Source organism: Ambystoma mexicanum, chromosome 1p, assembly GCF_040938575.1.
Source record: "Ambystoma mexicanum isolate Mex_15411 chromosome 1p, UKY_AmexF1_1, whole genome shotgun sequence".
Taxonomy (NCBI): Eukaryota; Metazoa; Chordata; class Amphibia; order Caudata; family Ambystomatidae; genus Ambystoma; species Ambystoma mexicanum.
Genome location: NC_090921.1, coordinates 1,035,791,871 through 1,035,809,469, shown reverse-complemented (window position 1 = coordinate 1,035,809,469; position 17,599 = coordinate 1,035,791,871). Strand labels below are relative to the sequence as shown.

Sequence of the window (17,599 nt, the reverse complement as noted above, 5' to 3'; positions counted from 1 at the left end):
CGCAACACTTTTAGGTCTGTACAGATATAAGCGGCTCAGCTTTGGAGTCTCGTCTGCAGCAGAAGTTTTTCAGTCAGAGATCCACAATGTGATAAAGCATGTACCCAACTGCCTAAACTACTGTGACGATATTTTAGTGTTTGGTCAGACCCAAGAACAGCACGACAATACACTCATGCAAGTGTGCATGGCCCTCGAGGAGGCCCAACTCTCTCTCAACAAGGACAAATGTGAGTTTAGGAAACAGACACTTCATTTCTTTGGCCATATCTTCTCTGCTAAAGGAATGACGCCCGACCGAGAAAAGGTCTGTGCACTCACGGACACAGAACCTCCATGCTCCACGACCGATCCCAGATCCTTCTTAGGTTTGGCAAGCTACTGTACGCAATACATAAAAGACTTTGCGTCGGTAAGTGAACCCTTCAGGGCACTCACAAAGCTCAACTTGAAGTTCAAGGGGTCTGAGAAATGCCAGCAAGCGTTCTAAATCATAAAGGATCGCATTTCGGGTGCCAAGAACACGGCATACTTCGACCCGAGAAAAGCCATGGAACTGATAGTGGACACAAGCCCAGTCGGTCTCAGAGCCATTCTAACCCAACTAGACGAGAGAGATAGCCAATCCAAGCACATCGTATCCTATGCTAGCAGGAGTTTGTCTAAGACTGACCAAGCATACTCACAGGCCGAGAAGGAAGGACTAGCGGTGGTCTGGGTGTGTGAACACTTCCACTTATTCCTGTACGGGAAACCATTCACAATCATCACAGATCACCAGGCCTTACTGTTCATATACGGCAAACCGCAGGCGAAAATGCCACCTAGAATAGCAAGGTGGGCCTTGAAACTACAAGATTATCACTTTAACATAATCCACCGACCGGGGAAGGAGCACAACCCAGCGGACTTCCTCTCAAGACCACCCAAACAAGGATTGCAGGGCAAACCCATCCATCGCGGATCAATACATCAGATAAGTGATACAAGGAAACATATCAAAAGGCCTTGATATGCACCAGATAGCACAGGAGTCCACTGCACATCAAGGAATACAGATCATTCTGAGGTGTCTGGAGACCGGTCACTTGAAGCAAGCACGGTAAATGATGGAAAGCACGGGGGAAGATACCTAACAAGACATCGCCTGTCTCCTGACTGTCAAAGATGAACTCGCCAAGTCTGAGGAAGGTCTACTACTAAAAAAAAGGTACTAAACTAGTGATCCCTCGCAGTTTAAGACAAAAGGTCTTGGAACTGGTCCAGGAAGGGCACAGGGGCATAGTTTCCACAAAAAGGATGCTGAGGCAAAGACTGTGGTTCCCTCATCTTGACACTCGGGTGGAGGAGCTACTCGAAAATTGCCCCACATGTGCAGTGATAAATCCTCACACCAGACCAGAACCACTATTCATGACTACACTACCAGAAGGAGCATGGGAAGAAATTACTGTGGACTATTTCGGGCCACTGGAAGGCGGCGAACACAAAGTAGTGGCCGACGAATACTCACGATTCCCAAACATCCAAATAGTGCCGTCCACGTCAGCCAATTACGCCATTCCTGCCCTCGACAGAATGTTCACCATCTATGGCATCCCCAAAGTCTTGAAAATGGACAACAGACCTTCATTCTCAGGGCAGGACGTCAGGACATTCTCTGAATACATGGGCTTCCACCAGAGGAGAATAACACATTTGTGGCCCCAAGCGAATGGCACCGTAGATCGCTTCATGAACAAAATCAAGCGCACGACTCAAATTGCTCGACTCACAGGTGAACCGCTGGAGAAAATGCTGTGTCAACTCATAAGAGACTATAGAAACACCCCACACAGCACCACAGGGAAGACACCTTCGGAAGTAATGTTTGGGAAATACAGAAAGATACAGCGGCGATCAGGAAATGAGAGAGTAAGATTCCCGAAAGAAAGCCGAAACGAAGAGAGACTCAGACCGGAAAAGGAGGTCTAAAGAAAATGACTATGATGTTGTCATCGCAAGACAAAACCAAAGTTGCAAGAGCCTGGCCGCTTTTGACGAAGAACCCCTCACGGTCGTGCAAGTAAAGGGATCCCTCACTACTGCTGAAGGTGACAGAAAAACCACCACGAGGAACTCCTCACACTTCCGGAGGATGCCCGGACTCGTGCCCATCACCAACCTCCCCTCACCCCTCTCACCTCACAGAGTGGGATGCAACCTATGAAGGGGAAAGAGGATTCCAGTGCCGAATCATCACCCTGGCTGCCTCAGGAAGGTACAGAACAGACGGACTAGCGACCTGAAAGAACACGTAAGAAACCTCACCGGCTCATTGAAGAAATGAGCTAAAGTGGGACTTTATGTTTAGTATCCAGGGGGGTAGGGGGGCGGGGAGGGTGTCGTCATTTGCCTCATGTCATCTGTAGAGGGACATGGACACGCAGTAAGGGGAGGGGCGGGCGGGAACGTCAGTTCCAGGTTGTACGCAGTTAAATAAAGACGTGTTGAACCACATCTCAAGCCTCCGTCTCTCCTTGAATGCCTGAGCACCTAGAAGACCAGTCATGAGATAGTGCAGTCCACTGCAACTCGACCACCCACCATGGAAATATAAAAGGGACTCATTCTATAGTGCAGGTCATCTTTGTTTTTTTAACAAGAGATTGGGCAAATAGCATTCACGTGGAGCCCCTTTCCCGTGAGAGAAAAAAGATGTAAACTATTAGCACCCTAAAAGGAGCAATAGGGTGCTATTATTGATACCACGCCTATACTGTCCCTGAGGCCTCACGAGACCCTCGCAGCGAGTGGCCTACCAGGCTGAGGGTGTCGACCGTTACTGGCCCTGCCAGCTCCCATGGTGGTAGTTATCACTATAGTGGGCTCGGTGTTCACCTGCAAGAGCTGCAACGGAGACATCAGCCGTCTGCAAGCCCCGGGAAGGATGCAGCCTGCGAGGGCAATCCGACGCTTACCCAAAGGAAGTGTCGATTCTTCTAGAAGGTCTTGCAGCAAGCTTTGTGCCCAGATGATGCCCGGAAGAACATGCTGCTGTTCTCTGGACTACAGGTTGCAAAGCCTAGTTCAGTGCGCCCATCACATTCCAAACTTTCTGGGAGTGATGGCATTCTTGTGAAAAAAAAATGGTCTTTCAAAATGTGTGGGGCTTTAAGTAGTGGTCTCGGGGAAAGTTTCCAGGCGATTGCCTCAAATGGATGTTTATGTAGCTTGAGTGAGGGTAAATCCTGGTTGGGGGGTGTGGGGGGGGGGGCTTGTCGTACATTTGCACAGGATCCACTATAAGCTTTCTTTGTTATGTTTTGTTTTAACAGATGCTCTAATCAGAGAACGAGGTATGTATGATAGTTGGGGGGTGTTAATATCTAGACGGACATTCGTACGGGGACTCAGCGTTTCTCATGTTTTGTCTTTCTCAGATTATCTGCAGAGATTCAAAGGTAAGTGCGTTATTGTTTGGGTACTTTTCACAAGACATGGGGTTTTGTGATCTGCATCAGGCGAGAATGACTGCGCAAAGCAGTGCCGCTGCATTGGAGGCTAATACTGAGGTCAGCATATGGGATCTTTGGGAAGAACGAGATGAGTAGTAGCCGTTGGGGACCTCACAAGGATTCCGGCTATGTGGGAGGCCCACGTGCACGGTAGGACGTGGTGGACTATTTTTTACATTCTGCAACCTTTGCCTTTCTAGATGTTTTGGACTACAGCTCCCATACGCCTTAGGCAGCAGGGTGAAAGGTGAGGGATCATGGGAGTTGCAGTCCAAAACATGTGGAAAGCCACAGGTTGCAGAACCCTGAATGACAGTGTTCTGCGCAGTACAAGGGACTAGCAAAGACTGGTGAGCGTGACTTTTCTTGTCATTTAATGCTGCACACACAATAACTAATATCAAAAACAGCAATTGAAGCATTAACATGCGTTCACTAAAGCGAGCGACACATTGTGAAATAATTTAAAAACAATCAATAATTTTCACTGAGAGCCAAGACCAGTTTAGGAGGGGCCTTGCTCTTCAAGCAATCACGTGCCTTGTGACATGGTGACGTTCCCTCATATTTAAAGACCCAGGGGTACAGTGCCATGGGGTCGCCCCTTAAGACTCAATGCAGTGCTGTGGCACAGAGGGTCATCTGACATTACTGATCACACAAACTTGAGTGCTAGGAAGCACCATGCGGCATTGTACAGAGCTGCACGAGATCCTCAGTGACACAGCGGTGAGTATGTGGGGCCAAGGCTGGAATTCTGGGTATATGTGCAGTGGTGAATGTGGCAGTGGGTGGGGCGGTAGGAGAAGCGTGGGTTATGCTGGGTGAACACATCCAGAGATCACAGATACCAAAGCACGGGAATACCGCAGAGGGCCTGAGGTTATGCTCTGACCATTATGTTTTCTGATCACTTTTGTTTTGTTTTACAGATTTTCAGCCCAAGGATTCAGGTAAGGAGTACACAAGTGTAAGCATTTCAGGAGGAAGCTGTACTTTTCACTTTCTTTCCAACCGGAATTTAGTTCATCTCACCCAGGGAGTGCAGCAATGGAGGAGGGGGAGGCAAAAGAAGAGCATGCAAATACAGGCGCTGAGGTAGCTCCCTGTGTCAGATTCCTCTGCCTCAATGTGCTGTAATAGTAGCTGTCACTATTACCCAATTTAAATGTATTAAATTCATCGAGCATGCTGTTATCAAGGTCTAAGGTAGCGCTTCTGGGTACGATGTTCAATCATCGGCTGATTATTTTTTTATGAGTTTATGGCCAATTATTTTTTTTCTTCAAAAAACTCATAAAAAATATAGGGGGTGCAAGGGTGTATATATATATATATATATATATAAGATACATTACTCACCGTAATAATATTTCTGATGCTTGTATCTGCTTAGATTCACATGCTGTGCATAGGCTGACATCTATTGGAAGCTGCAGAGTATTACAGTTGTTGTTTTCAAAACTCGAAAAGGGATGTCGACAGGTTGTGCCAGTAATACTATCCCTAATGTGACGTCCACTGTACCCATGATCCCTCACGCGTCTAGATCCCTCAGATTATTTTTCTGACATGAGGTAGCATGAGGTGTAGCGCGATTACATATCCAAGCAGATAGGTATCAGACAAGCTCATAAGCATCCATGCGCCTTCTCTCCGAGGGGAGGAAGGGTGGGTCGCATGTGAATCTAAGCAGATACAAGCATCAGAAATACGATTACGGTGAGTAATGTATCCCTTCTGAGGCTTGTGGGATCTGCTTAGATCACATGCTATGCATAGATTAGCAAGCAGTGTTAGAAGAAGGAGGTGGGATGTGAGAAGGTTCATGAGCAAATAAGTGTCTTTGAACCGCTTGTCCCACTTGTGTATCTGTCTTGGAATGAGTGTCAATGCAGTAGTGCCGAGTGAAAGTATGTACAGAACTCCATGTAGCTGCCTTGCAAATACTGTCTAAGGGGACATTTGCAATGAAAGCCAGGGTGGCTTCAGTGTCTCTTGTGGAGTGAGCCCTGATCGTAAAAAGCCAGTGTTTTATCTGATAGGGAATAGCACAGTTGGATACATCTGACTATTCACCTATAGATGGCATTCTTTGAAATGCGGTCATCTTCTCTGCCTGGCGCTATGGAGACAAACAATTGATCTGTTTTTGTTAGCGGTCTGGTCTTGACTACATAGTAGAGGACCACCCTCCTCACATCTAGTGTGTGGAGTTTTACCTCAGCTGAGCTGTTGGGTTCCTGGAAGAAAGCTGGTATCTCAGTTGACTGGTTTACATAAAATGTGCAGATGAATTTAGGGGAGAACCTAGGGTGAGAATGTAAAACCAGCTTGTCCTTGTGCACAACAAAGAAAGGATCCTGCACTGATGATGCTTGAATTTCACTAACTCTTCTCATGGGAGTGATAGTCACTAAGAAGGCAGTTTTATAAGTCAGGCACTTGAGACTAGACTTGTGCGTAGGCTCGAAAGGGGGTCCCATGAGCTTAGCAAGTACCACATTGAGATCCCATCCTGGCGGCGGCTTAGAAATTGGAGGGTGGAATCTCTTTACTCCTTCCATGAATGCTTTGATGTACCGGTACTTTCCACCATGAGACTTTATTATGGTTATTATGGAAAGTCGTGTAGGCTGATAAAGCCGCCAGGTGGACCTTTAGGGAGTTGAATATTAACCCTGTACCTAGCAAATTGTGCATATAAGTTAGAATGTGGGATGGAGTATGTTCTATGGGTTTGATTTGTTTAGACTGACACCAAATTACAAATCTCCTCCATTTGTCAAAGTAACAGTGCCTAGTGTTTGGTTTTCTCGATTCTTTCAGGATATCCATGCATCTCTGTGGCAGGTTGAGATGTCCGAACTCTATGACCTCCGGAGCCATGCTGCCAAGTTCATTGAGTGAGGCTGCGGTTGCACAGTTAGTCCCTCGTTCTGAGTGAGTAGGTTGTGCTGGCACGGGAATTTGATGGGATCGCACATTGCTAGTCTGCGCAGATGTGGATACCATGGTTGTCTTGCCCACATAGGAGCAACTAGGATAAGCGTCATCGGTTCCTTGTGCATCTTGTTGATCACCTTCCTCATGAGAGGTGTTGGGGGGGAAAAGCATAAGCACATTTCCCTGACCAGTTCATCCATAGGGCTCTCCCTTTGGAGCCTGGCTGGGTGTCTAGCCCTTGGTAGTCGTGCAGATTAGTCCTACCACCTCCGACCCCAAGCACCACACAGGCAGGAAATAATAACACGGCCCGTGCAGCGCTTGAAGCCACAGGTGGAGAACGTCGTCTTATCAGGAACCAGAAACGCCAAGGACCCCCTGACCACTGTAAGGCAACGGAGGGTTAATCAACACAGGGAATGGACAACAAAGCCTTTATGATAGGATAGCAGAAAATGGGCTTACCCGAAAGTGAAGGAGAGGGTGGCCTGAGATGTTTGGCGGAGTAGTGGGGGTACAGCAGGCACTGGTCGATTGTGTCTCTGACAGGACTTATGACGTAAAACTCCGAGGCAAATACGTGGGACAATCCGTGAGCAGTCCAAAAAGGCAGTTCCGGGGTCAATAACCAAAAGTTCAGTGTTCAATGGGATATCCGTGGGCAGTCCAGTGAACAATTCCGAGTCAAGAAACCAGTAGTAAACAAACAGCGTGATATCCGGGATAAAGAATGAGGCAATCCGGGTACAGTTCCGTGATCAAGTAATCGTGGTAGCAAAATCCAAAAACGCCAAAGCAGTCCGTGAAGGAGCAGCTGTGAAGCGGTGCTTCCGTTTTTCTCTGCTCCCTTTAACTTGTGTGGAAGGTCACGTGATCACATCACGGGAGGGGAACGTGCAAAGTCTGTGTCACGTGACCCGTGATGACGAAGGCCGTTGTGGATGCCTTGTCACGTGACGTGCGGTTCTGTGTGTGCCCAATCGGCAGCGCCAGTCGTGCGAAAACCTCCATGGGAGGTGCCAGTGAAGGAAAGGGCGAAGATCCCTCGGGCCGTGACGTACGGGTCTCCTCTGTTTGGCAGGAGACCATCGCCGCTCGCCTGCAGGGACACGAAGGCCTCGTGAGTCTTGATGGTGGCGAATGTTGGGAGACACGAACTGGGGGAACCTGGAAGCGAAGTCTGGGCATTGACTGGTTTCGCTTGTGGCGAATAAGTCTATTGTGGGGAACCCCCACTGAGAGAAGAGGTGTTCTACGACTTTGTATAGACGCCACTCATGTTCCTCTGGTAGGGGATCTTTGCTCAATGAGTCTGCCAGAGAGTTGAGTTCCCCTGGAACATGCTGCGGCGACAGGAACATCTTCTGTTCAAGTGCCCATTTCCAAATTTGCTGTGCAAGTCTGGACAGATTTGGAGAACGTGTGCCCCCCTGTTTGCTGATATAAAACATTGCAGTAGGGCTGTCTGTCAGGATCTGCACAGATTGGTTCATCAAATTGGATTTGAATGACCAAAGGGCTTTGAATACTGCTAGAAGCTCTGGCAGATTGATGTGGTTCTGAGCTACAGTACGAGACCACAGACCCTGAGCTGTGTGGGAAGGTAGTGAGCCCTCCCACCCCGCTAGAGAGGCGTCCGTTGTGACAATCACCTGTATCTCTCGATCGTAGAAGGGTTTCCCCTTCATTAGATTTTCCCTTGTCCACCAGTGAAGATTCTGTACAAGTGTTGGCGAAACGACCACTAGATCGTCCCACTGACCACTTGCCTGAGACCACTGTTTCACCAACCACTCCTGCATGGGTCGCATGCGCAGGCACGCGTGAGGAACCAGGTAAATGCAAGATGCCATCATGCCTATTAAATGCATAGTTTTGCGCACCCTTATCTGGTGTCCGGCCAGAAAATGCAGTATTTGCAGTAACACATTTTTTACTCTTTCCTCTGACAGAAAGACCAACCCCTCTTGTGTGTTTAAGATAGCACCAAGGAACTGTTTTGAAGTGCTTGACACTAGGCTTGACTTCATCTTGTTGATGGAGAAGCCCAATATTGTCATGACCCTTGCCTCTGGCCCTCACTGGCAAGTCAGCCTTCCAGTTAGGGCCAGGTCAAAGGTCTTAGAACCTCATCCAAGACTCTCTTGGAGTCAGTCCTGCCGCCTTTGGCGCCAGGCTCATAACCATCATGAAGACCAACATTAGAATGGGACTATTTGCTTGGGATTATTTAACTTGGGGGAGGGGGTTCAGCCAACATGGAGGCACACACATAGCTCAGTTACAAGGAACTGAGCTATGCGGTCTAGTCTTTTGGGTGTGGCAGGCCTGGGACTACTTTACCTGGACTACTTTGGGTGTGGCAGTCCTGGGACTATTTTACTTGGACTACTTTACCTGAGACTATTTAAACCGCACCCAAACAGCAGAACATGCTTTGCGTTATTCTTGTCCAGTTCTTTGAAGTCAGTTTACCTGAAACCAAGGACCTGCAGAGAGAGAAAGAACACTACGAAACTTACCTGGAACAGTATCCTGTCTTCAATCCATCGCCGAGTTCAGTTCCACTCACCTGAAGGTACGAACTCCATCATCCGGCACCGCATGCATCCTGGAATACCATAACCTGGAAAACGTTTACTCACGTTTCCTCCCGAATGAAGAAAGCCACACAATTCTTACCTGGTTAGTCATCTCCTGGTCAGTATCATTGCTGGAACATGACGGTGCTCGGCGAGGAACATCGCAACCTGCATGGAGAGAAAGGACACAGGTTAGCAATATAAAAGGCGAAACAGCGCAGCGCATTGCGCATTACTCACCAGACAGCATCGCGCACACCGAGCTTTCGCCTACCGGCCCATGCTCATCTTCAAACTGCATGACAACACCAAAATACCTTTCCATACCTAAAAGAAAAGAAGCAAGACATTATTATTCAAACTAAGAGGAACATAAGAACTGCATATAAAGACTGTAAAGCAGCAAACCTACAGAGTTGCAGCAGGCCTGGATTCCTACAGGGGGGCTTGCACCAGTGAAGTAACTTGGTCGCTGCTCACCCCCCACATCTACGCACCCCTGCCACGAGGAGCAGGACGTAGAAGCCACCTTTTACAATATTAAGGTGAGGAGAGGGACCAAGGGGGAGAAAGGAGTTGAGGCCAAGGGAGGTGAGAAAACATAAAGACAATCTGGTATTGAATCCAGCTCTCCTATATTGCAGACCCATCTTTAACCAGAGGCCTTACCAAGGGACTGGGTGAGGGTTCGAGAGTGCAAATCATCCAACCAGGGCTGGGTGGCGTCCCCGTGGATACCAGGTGAGCGTTACAGAACGCAAAGCCTCAATAATATTATCCACCTGGGCGTCATGGAGACTTCAGAGACTGACCAGTTAGTTCAGTTGTTGGGACAATTACGTGCTGAAGTACATTCAGCCAGGCAAGAAACCAACACTCTTAGGAAGGATTTGATTGTTACTAAGGATCGTACCGACGAACTAAGTAGACAATTGCTCCAATCACAGGCAGGACAGACCCCATTGCCTGGTAATATTCCGCTAGCACCAGTACCAACTTCTTCCACCTATCCAGTACACATAACCCTTCCTGGGGCAGTTCCTTTAGCTCCACCTGAACGATTTACAGGGGACCCCATGAAGTACACAACGTTCAGGAACAAGTGTCGTCTTCATTTCCTTTGCAGACCTGGGGCTTTTCCTAACAACCAAGCACGGGTTGATTTTGTCTTGTCATATCTGAGTGGCAGTGCTGCGGATTGGTCGGTACCATTGGTAAGTCAGGATAACCCGTTGTTACATGACTTTGGGGGTTTCCAGATGGAAATGGAAAAACTCTTTGCTCGTCATACCCAAGGCCAAGCATTAGACAACGAACTCTTGTCACTCCGTCAAGGAAGTCAAGACTTGCTTACATATATAGCAACATTTAACAGACTAGTCGTTGAAGCTGGGTGGCCTGAGGAAAAAAGGACCACACTATTTCATCGGGATCTATGAGGGGAACTAAAGGATGTCCTTGCTCAAGTGGTTAACCCACCTAAAGACTGTGGAGAATTCATCAACCTTGTGGTGCAATTAGATCACAGATTACAAGCCCGAAAAGAAAAGCGGACCGGATAAGGTTAGACACTCGAGCTGTGTATGTCCAGTCAAAGGATAATGTTCCATGTACATTGGAAAACACGGTAGAACCCATGCAAATCGAAGGTGTACAGCCCCCTTTAACTAAAACTGAAAGAGATAAGAGAAGGCAACAGCAATTATGCTTATATTGTGGAAAATCAGGCCACTTCCTCAAAGAATGGCCAGTGAAACCACCAAGGAGAACTGTTGGAGCCACAGAGAAGGAAGATAATAACAAGGAGTCAGAAAACTACCAAGCCCGGCAAGCGTAGAGGTCCGCTTGTCGAGCGAGAAGGATGAGCCACAGACCTCACACTTTGCATTACCGGTAATTTTGATCAATCACCAACAACCGTCTCGGATGCATGCTGTCGAAGCATACATGGACAGCGGAGCAGTTGGGAATTATGTAGACCAAGATCTGGCAGCAGAGATGGGGCTTCCCTTATGCTCTAAGTCGACTACTGAAAAAGTTACTACTGTTGATGGGACAGAAATAGCTTCCGGACCAGTAACCCAATGCACATCAGCACTAACCCTCCTGTGCCAGGATGGACACCAAGAATCTATTACATACAAGCTCATCAAAGCTCCTCAGTTTTGACTAATCTTAGGTATGCCATGGTTGGTAGCTCACAACCCTCTAATAGATTGGCATGCCAAGAAGTTGGCCTTTTCCGATGACTGTGCTCGCAGCTGTCATTACCAAGAAAAGGGGAAAACAGACTTATGTACATCTGCTACTCACAGTACGACAGCGATTGCACTACGTGTGACTAGTACTCTACCAAATGAATACCAAGATTTTCAAGACGTTTTCAAGAAAGAACAAGCTAGTACTCTACCACCGCACAGGCCCTATGATTGTCAGATTGGCGTACCTGGTGTGCAAATTCCTTGTGGTCAAATCTATGTACTTACTGAACCAGAAAACCTCCATTTGAAATCTTATGTTGATCAGTACCTGGCAAATGGATTTATCTGCCCATCTAAATCACCGGCAGCCAGTCCCTTATTCTTCGTACCAAAGAAGGAAGGAGATTTGAGGACTTGCATTGACTATCGTGCATGAAACCAGATCACAGTAAAAAAAAACTTTATCCACTGCCCCTTATTCCTGAATTATTGGATCAAGTCAAAGACGCCCAAATCTATACCAAACTGGACCTTAGGGGGGCATACCATCTTGTTCGAGTGAAGAAAGGAGACGAATGGAAAACCGCCTTTCGTACCAAATACGGCTTGTATGAATACCAGGTAATGCCTTTCGGACTTTGCAACGCTCCTGCTGCATTCCAGTACTTTATGAATGATGTTTTGCGGGAGTTAATCGACGTTTGCACCCTGGTTTACATTGATGACATCTTAGTGTATTCTGCTACAAAAGAAGACCATGTCAGGCATGTCCGCTCCGTCCTTACTAAACTCTGCCAACATAAACTGTATGCAAAACTTGAAAAATGCTCTTTTCATGTCACCGAAGTGGACTTCCTCGGTTTTATCCTCACACCAAAAGGTATCAGAATGGATAGGCACAAGGTAGATGCCATTCTTAACTGGCAGTCACCAACTTCATTTAAAGGAATCGAGAGTATGTTGGACTTTGCAAACTTTTACCGCTGTTTCATCCCAGATTTTTCCCAAATAGTGCATCCAATTACATCACTATTGAGAAAAAACAATAAAAAAGTTCCATTGGACCGAAGAAGGAGAGAAGGCCTTTCAAGAACTTAAGAAAAAATTCACTTCTGCTCCAGTTCTACGCCATCCTCACTCAGACCTCCCTTATATAGTTGAAACAGATGCCTCTAGCATGGATATGGGAGCTGTTCTCTCACAAAGGGAACCAGGAACTGGCCAGTTACACCCTGTGGCCTTCTAGTCATGAAAATGCTCACCTCCCAAGCTCAACTATGCTATCACAGGCAAAGAACTATTGGCTATAAAATCAGCTTTCAAGGCATGGCGGCACTATCTCCTTAGTGCTAGACATACTGTCACGGTCATAACTGATCATCGAAACCTGCAATACCTAAAAACAGCAAAGGCTCAATCATCCCATCAACTGCGGTGGGCTCTTTTCTTCGCTGAATATGACCATGTAATCACCTACCGGCCAGGAGTCCGAAACGGAAAGGCTGACGCCTTGTCCTGCATGGGTGTTGATGAAAAGCTATACATAACTCCAGATCCAGTAGCCATCATTCCAGAAGACAAACTCCTGGGTCTTATGACAACATTGACACAGGGTGAACTCCAAAACAAGATCCAACTCTTAATGGATCCCACTTTCTCACAAGAGTGGTGTACTCAAGGAGAACATTACACCATTAAAGACCAGTTACCATATTTTAGGAACCGTCTATACTTGCCAAGTAAAGAATTACAAGAGCAGGTTATTTCGGGTTATAATGACTCCCTGATTGCAGGTCATCCAGGAATTGCCAAAACTCTAGCTAAAGTAAAACGAAACTATTGGTGGCCCCCATGGCGTAAAGACATCATACAATGTATCCAATCTTGCGGTGTGTGTGCACAAAACAAGTCCCAAAAGCAGAAACCAGCTGGTATTCTCCAACCATTGGAAATTCCTCCCGCACCATGGCACACACTGTCCCTTCATTTCATTGCAGATCTACCTCCCAGTCAAGGATTCAACACCATCTTAGTAGTTGTAGACTTGTTCTCTGAAATGGCACACTTTATTCCTTTAAAGGGTCTTCCAAATGCATCCAATTTAGTAAAAGTATTCCTGGAGGAAATCGTATGGCTACATGGCTTTCCATCGGTCTTGGTCTCAGATCGAGATAGTCAGTTTGTATCCAACTTCTGGAGGATATGCTGTTCAATGGCCCAAATTGACATTCGACTATCCACAAGTCACCATCCTCAAACAGATGGCCAAACAGAAAGAACAAACCAAACCCTCGAGCAATACTTACGTTGCATGTTACATCAAGTGGAAAGAAATTGGAAGGAATTGTTATGGATAGCTGAATATGCCTATAATAATTCATTACACACCAGCACTGGACAAACCCCTTTCTATAGTATATATGGTAGACATCCACGTACTTCAGAATTGGATCTCCCAACCCCTTTGGAAATGCCAGCGGTTAAAACCCTACATACGACTATTTTGCAGGCCTTCAAAGAAGCAGCAGAACATTTACTCCAAGTCAAGAACAGACCAAAGAAATTTGCTGAGCAACATCGAGGTAAAGCCCCCGACTATTAAATTGGAGACAAGGTCTGGTTAGCATCAAAATATGTGACCATAAAAGGGACTCTGACCTTTCGTTCGCGATATCTGGGACCTTATTCTATTGAATCCATAATAAAACCAGTGGCAGTTAAATTAGCCCTACCACCCACTATGCAGATTCATCCTGTGTTTCACATATCACTCCTGAAACCGGTATAACCCGGTACTCGGGTTACAACACGACCAAAACCAGTATTAGTTGATGGAGAACCAGAGTTTGAAGTAAAGGATATCCTAGACTCAAAATACACCGGATCCAAACTATACTACTTAGTTGATTGGAAGGGATACAGCCCTCAAGACAGATCATGGGAACCTAGTGAATACATCCATGCTCCTCGCTTAATTAAAAAAGTTCCATCAGAATTACCCAGCCAAACCACGATCAGGCAGAAGTGTCAGCCTTCCAGTTAGGGCCAGGTCAAAGGCCTTAAAACCTCATCCAAGACTCTCTTGGAATCAGTCCTGGCGCCTTTGGCGCCAGGCTCATAACCTGTCTCTGAAAGGCACAGGGAACCCCACTCTCTAGATTGGGGTATTAGCGTAATAATTCATCTCAGAAAGAAAATCCAGAGGAAACAATTAACAGAAAAGCGTATTTAGGATTTTATTGTACCCAATACATTTTACTCTGTGAATTTAATCACAAATTAATCTGCACTCAAGCAATTATTTATTTTACATAGCAGGAATATTTTAAAAAACATCAAAATTTGATAAAAATCATCCTATTAAATCATTCATACATTTATCCGCATCCATACAACATCCATCAAACTACTCATACAACTCATCAATAAGTACAAGATAAAAACATATAACAAATATGACAATTCATCCACAATTTCATTATTATACAAAACGTTTTTGTGCAAAACACATAGTGCAAGGCCACAAAAGGTTTTTTAAGTGGTCAGCAACAACAACACACAATGCATGGCCACGGTAGATTTTAGAAGAGGTGGTCAGCAATCGAGATAAGCCAAAAAGAGACTTCACAAGTGGCCTTATCCTGGGTTTGTCGCTACCCGTTTCGACGTGTAAGCGATGGTGATTTGTTACGTCTTCATCAGGAGATTAAGGGTAGTTGTCTTGGCAACTGTGACAGGAGTCAATCCGTTCTATGAATTTTGTATGGAACAGATAACACTGTCGTGCGAATTGGCAGTGTTCTGGTTAACGGTCCTGCATGGCAGATGGCTGAATTTTAGGCTCCAATCTGCGGATAGCAACCCACAAAGTTCGTAGCCGCTGCTGGAACGGGAACTGAAGTCCACGGGACCAGCTGCCTGCTCTGGTCATCTACGGCTCGTTCGAAAGGGTGAAAGACGCGCATCTGTACTGCGTCTGCTTACCAGCGTGTTAAGAGCAGCTGGCTTCCTATCACCACTTCCTATGAGCCAGGCTCATAACCATCATGAAGACCAACATTAGAATGGGACTATTTACTTGGGATTATTTAACTTGGGGGGTTCAGACAACATGGAGGCACACACATAGCTCAGTTACAAGGAACTGAGCTATGCGGTCTAGTCTTTTGGGTGTGGCAGGCCTGGGACTACTTTACCTGGACTACTTTGGGTGTGGCAAGCCTGGGACTATTCTACCTGGACTACTTTACCTGAGACTATTTAAACCACACCCAAACAGCAGAACATGCTTTGTGTTATTCTGCTGTGGGCAGCGTAATGCTCACTGTGTCCAGTTCTTTGATGCCAGCTTACCTGAAACCAAGGACCTGCAGAGAGAGAAAGAACACTACGAAACTTACCTGGAACAGTATCCTGTCTTCAATCCATCACCGACTTCAGTTTCACTCACCTGAAGGTGCGAACTCTATCATCCGGCACTGCATGCATCTTGGAATACCATAACCTGGAAAGAGGAGAAAGAAAGACAGCATTAGTAAGTGTTTACTCACATTTCCTCCCAAATGAAGAAAGCCACACAATTCTTACCTGGTTAGTCTTCTCCTGGTTATTATCATTGCTGGAACATTACGGCGCTCGGCGAGGAACATCACAACCTGCAAGGAGAGAAAAGACACAGGTTAGCAATATAAAAGGCGAAACAGCGCCGCACATCACGCATTACTCACCAGGCAGCATCGCGCACACCGCGCTTTCCCCTACCAGCCCATGCTCATCTTCAAACTGCATGACAACACCAAAATACCTTTCCATACCTAAAAGGAAAGAAGCAAGACATTATTATCCGAACTAAGAGGAACATAAGAACATAAGAGCTGCATATAAAGACTGTAACACAGCAAACCTACAGAGTCGCAGCAGGCCTGGATTCCCACAGGGGGGCTTGCACCAGTAAAGTAACTTGGTCGCTGCTCGCCCCCCCACATCTACGCGCCCCTGCCACAAGGAGCAGGATGGAGAATCCACCTTTTACAATATTAAGGTGAAGAGAGGGCCCAAGGGGGAGGAAGGAGGCCAAGGGAGGTGGGGAAACAAAGACAATCTGGTATTGAATCCAGCTCTCCTATATTGCAGACCCATCTTTAACCAGAGGCCTTACCAAGGGACCGGGAGAGGGTTCGAGAGTGCAAATCATCCAACCAGGGCTGGGTGGTGTCCCCGTGGATACCAGATGAGCGTAACACATATAAAAAATCTCTTGTCTGTGACTACATTAAAATAAAATTCAATGTGGTAAAATCCTTTGAGGTAATTGGAGCTTGGTCGAACATATCCAGATAAAATAGACAATGCCGTCTTTGTGGAGATGCCCTAATGGAAACTGTAAAACATCTGGGGACCGAATGTCCTTCGCTTGTGAATCACAAGCGGATTGCTTCAAGGTCAGCTAGAATCGATGAAACCACTTTGAGGGAAGAACTTTGGACTATGTTCATGAACGGAAGTCATGAAGCGTGTATCATATATTTCACCATCTTCTGGAGGAAGATGGTGTCAATTTTGGCCGTCTTGGCATGATATTGTTGTTTATTACTCACAGCCGTATGTGGCTACTGGTTTCATCATTTTACAATGTCTTAACAGGATTTCTTTTATTGATCACTGGCATAGTGACGTATTGAAAATGGACTTGTGTTAACTGTATAGTAGGACAATAAATAAAACATTTTTAAAGAATCTTTATGACTGGAGGAACAGTGGACATCGTCTATAGAAGGAGCATCAAGTGTACTAAATAAAGAGCAATCAAATAACCACCTCAGAAGGTGAAAGCAAGGTGTCAAAGACCCAAGAGAGAAACTGAAGAGCCCTATTTCTGAACTGTATGAACTGGTCAAAATAGTTGCCAAGAATAATCTACGATTAAGTTACTTAAGTGACTGTGCTGAAAAGCGGACACAGGAGAAGGGAGTCATTCTCCTGTGCTTAAATTGTTTTGATAGTGGTAGGGACAGAATAGTTTAGCTTTGGGCAGAGGACAGATCTTCCTTTTCGACTCACCGACGACTGACAAGCACCCTAGTTAGTTTGAGTTAGGTAGAAAAGATCCCCATAGCTTAGGTATAGTTAGGAGTTCTCTTTATTTTTTAATAAAAGTCCAGAAATAGAAGAAACCTGCCTCTGTCCTCCTTCTGACCCACCACATAACCCATGCCCAGACTTCTAGTATGTCTTCATACGGGTCATTTCCTGGTGGTTTCCTTGTTGCTTGTGGTCACACACACACACATCGCTTGATGTTTTTGGAAGCAGGGTTTGACACCTGTCTTAAAAAAACAACAGCATGAGAGGGTGAGTCGGATCATGAGACCTG

The 17,599-nt window shown here is 46.1% G+C and overlaps 1 protein-coding gene across 1 annotated transcript in view; it reads left to right on the top strand.

The window, feature by feature from the left end:
• Nucleotides 1-17,599, top strand: part of LOC138447766 (butyrophilin subfamily 1 member A1-like) — a 201,523-nt gene that overhangs the window by 148,274 nt on the left and 35,650 nt on the right. The window contains exons 6-8 of the mRNA XM_069604103.1: nucleotides 3,318-3,338; nucleotides 3,423-3,443; nucleotides 4,430-4,450. Of these exons, the coding sequence (XP_069460204.1) occupies nucleotides 3,318-3,338; nucleotides 3,423-3,443; nucleotides 4,430-4,450 (63 nt within the window). The remainder of the gene's footprint in view (nucleotides 1-3,317; nucleotides 3,339-3,422; nucleotides 3,444-4,429; nucleotides 4,451-17,599) is intronic.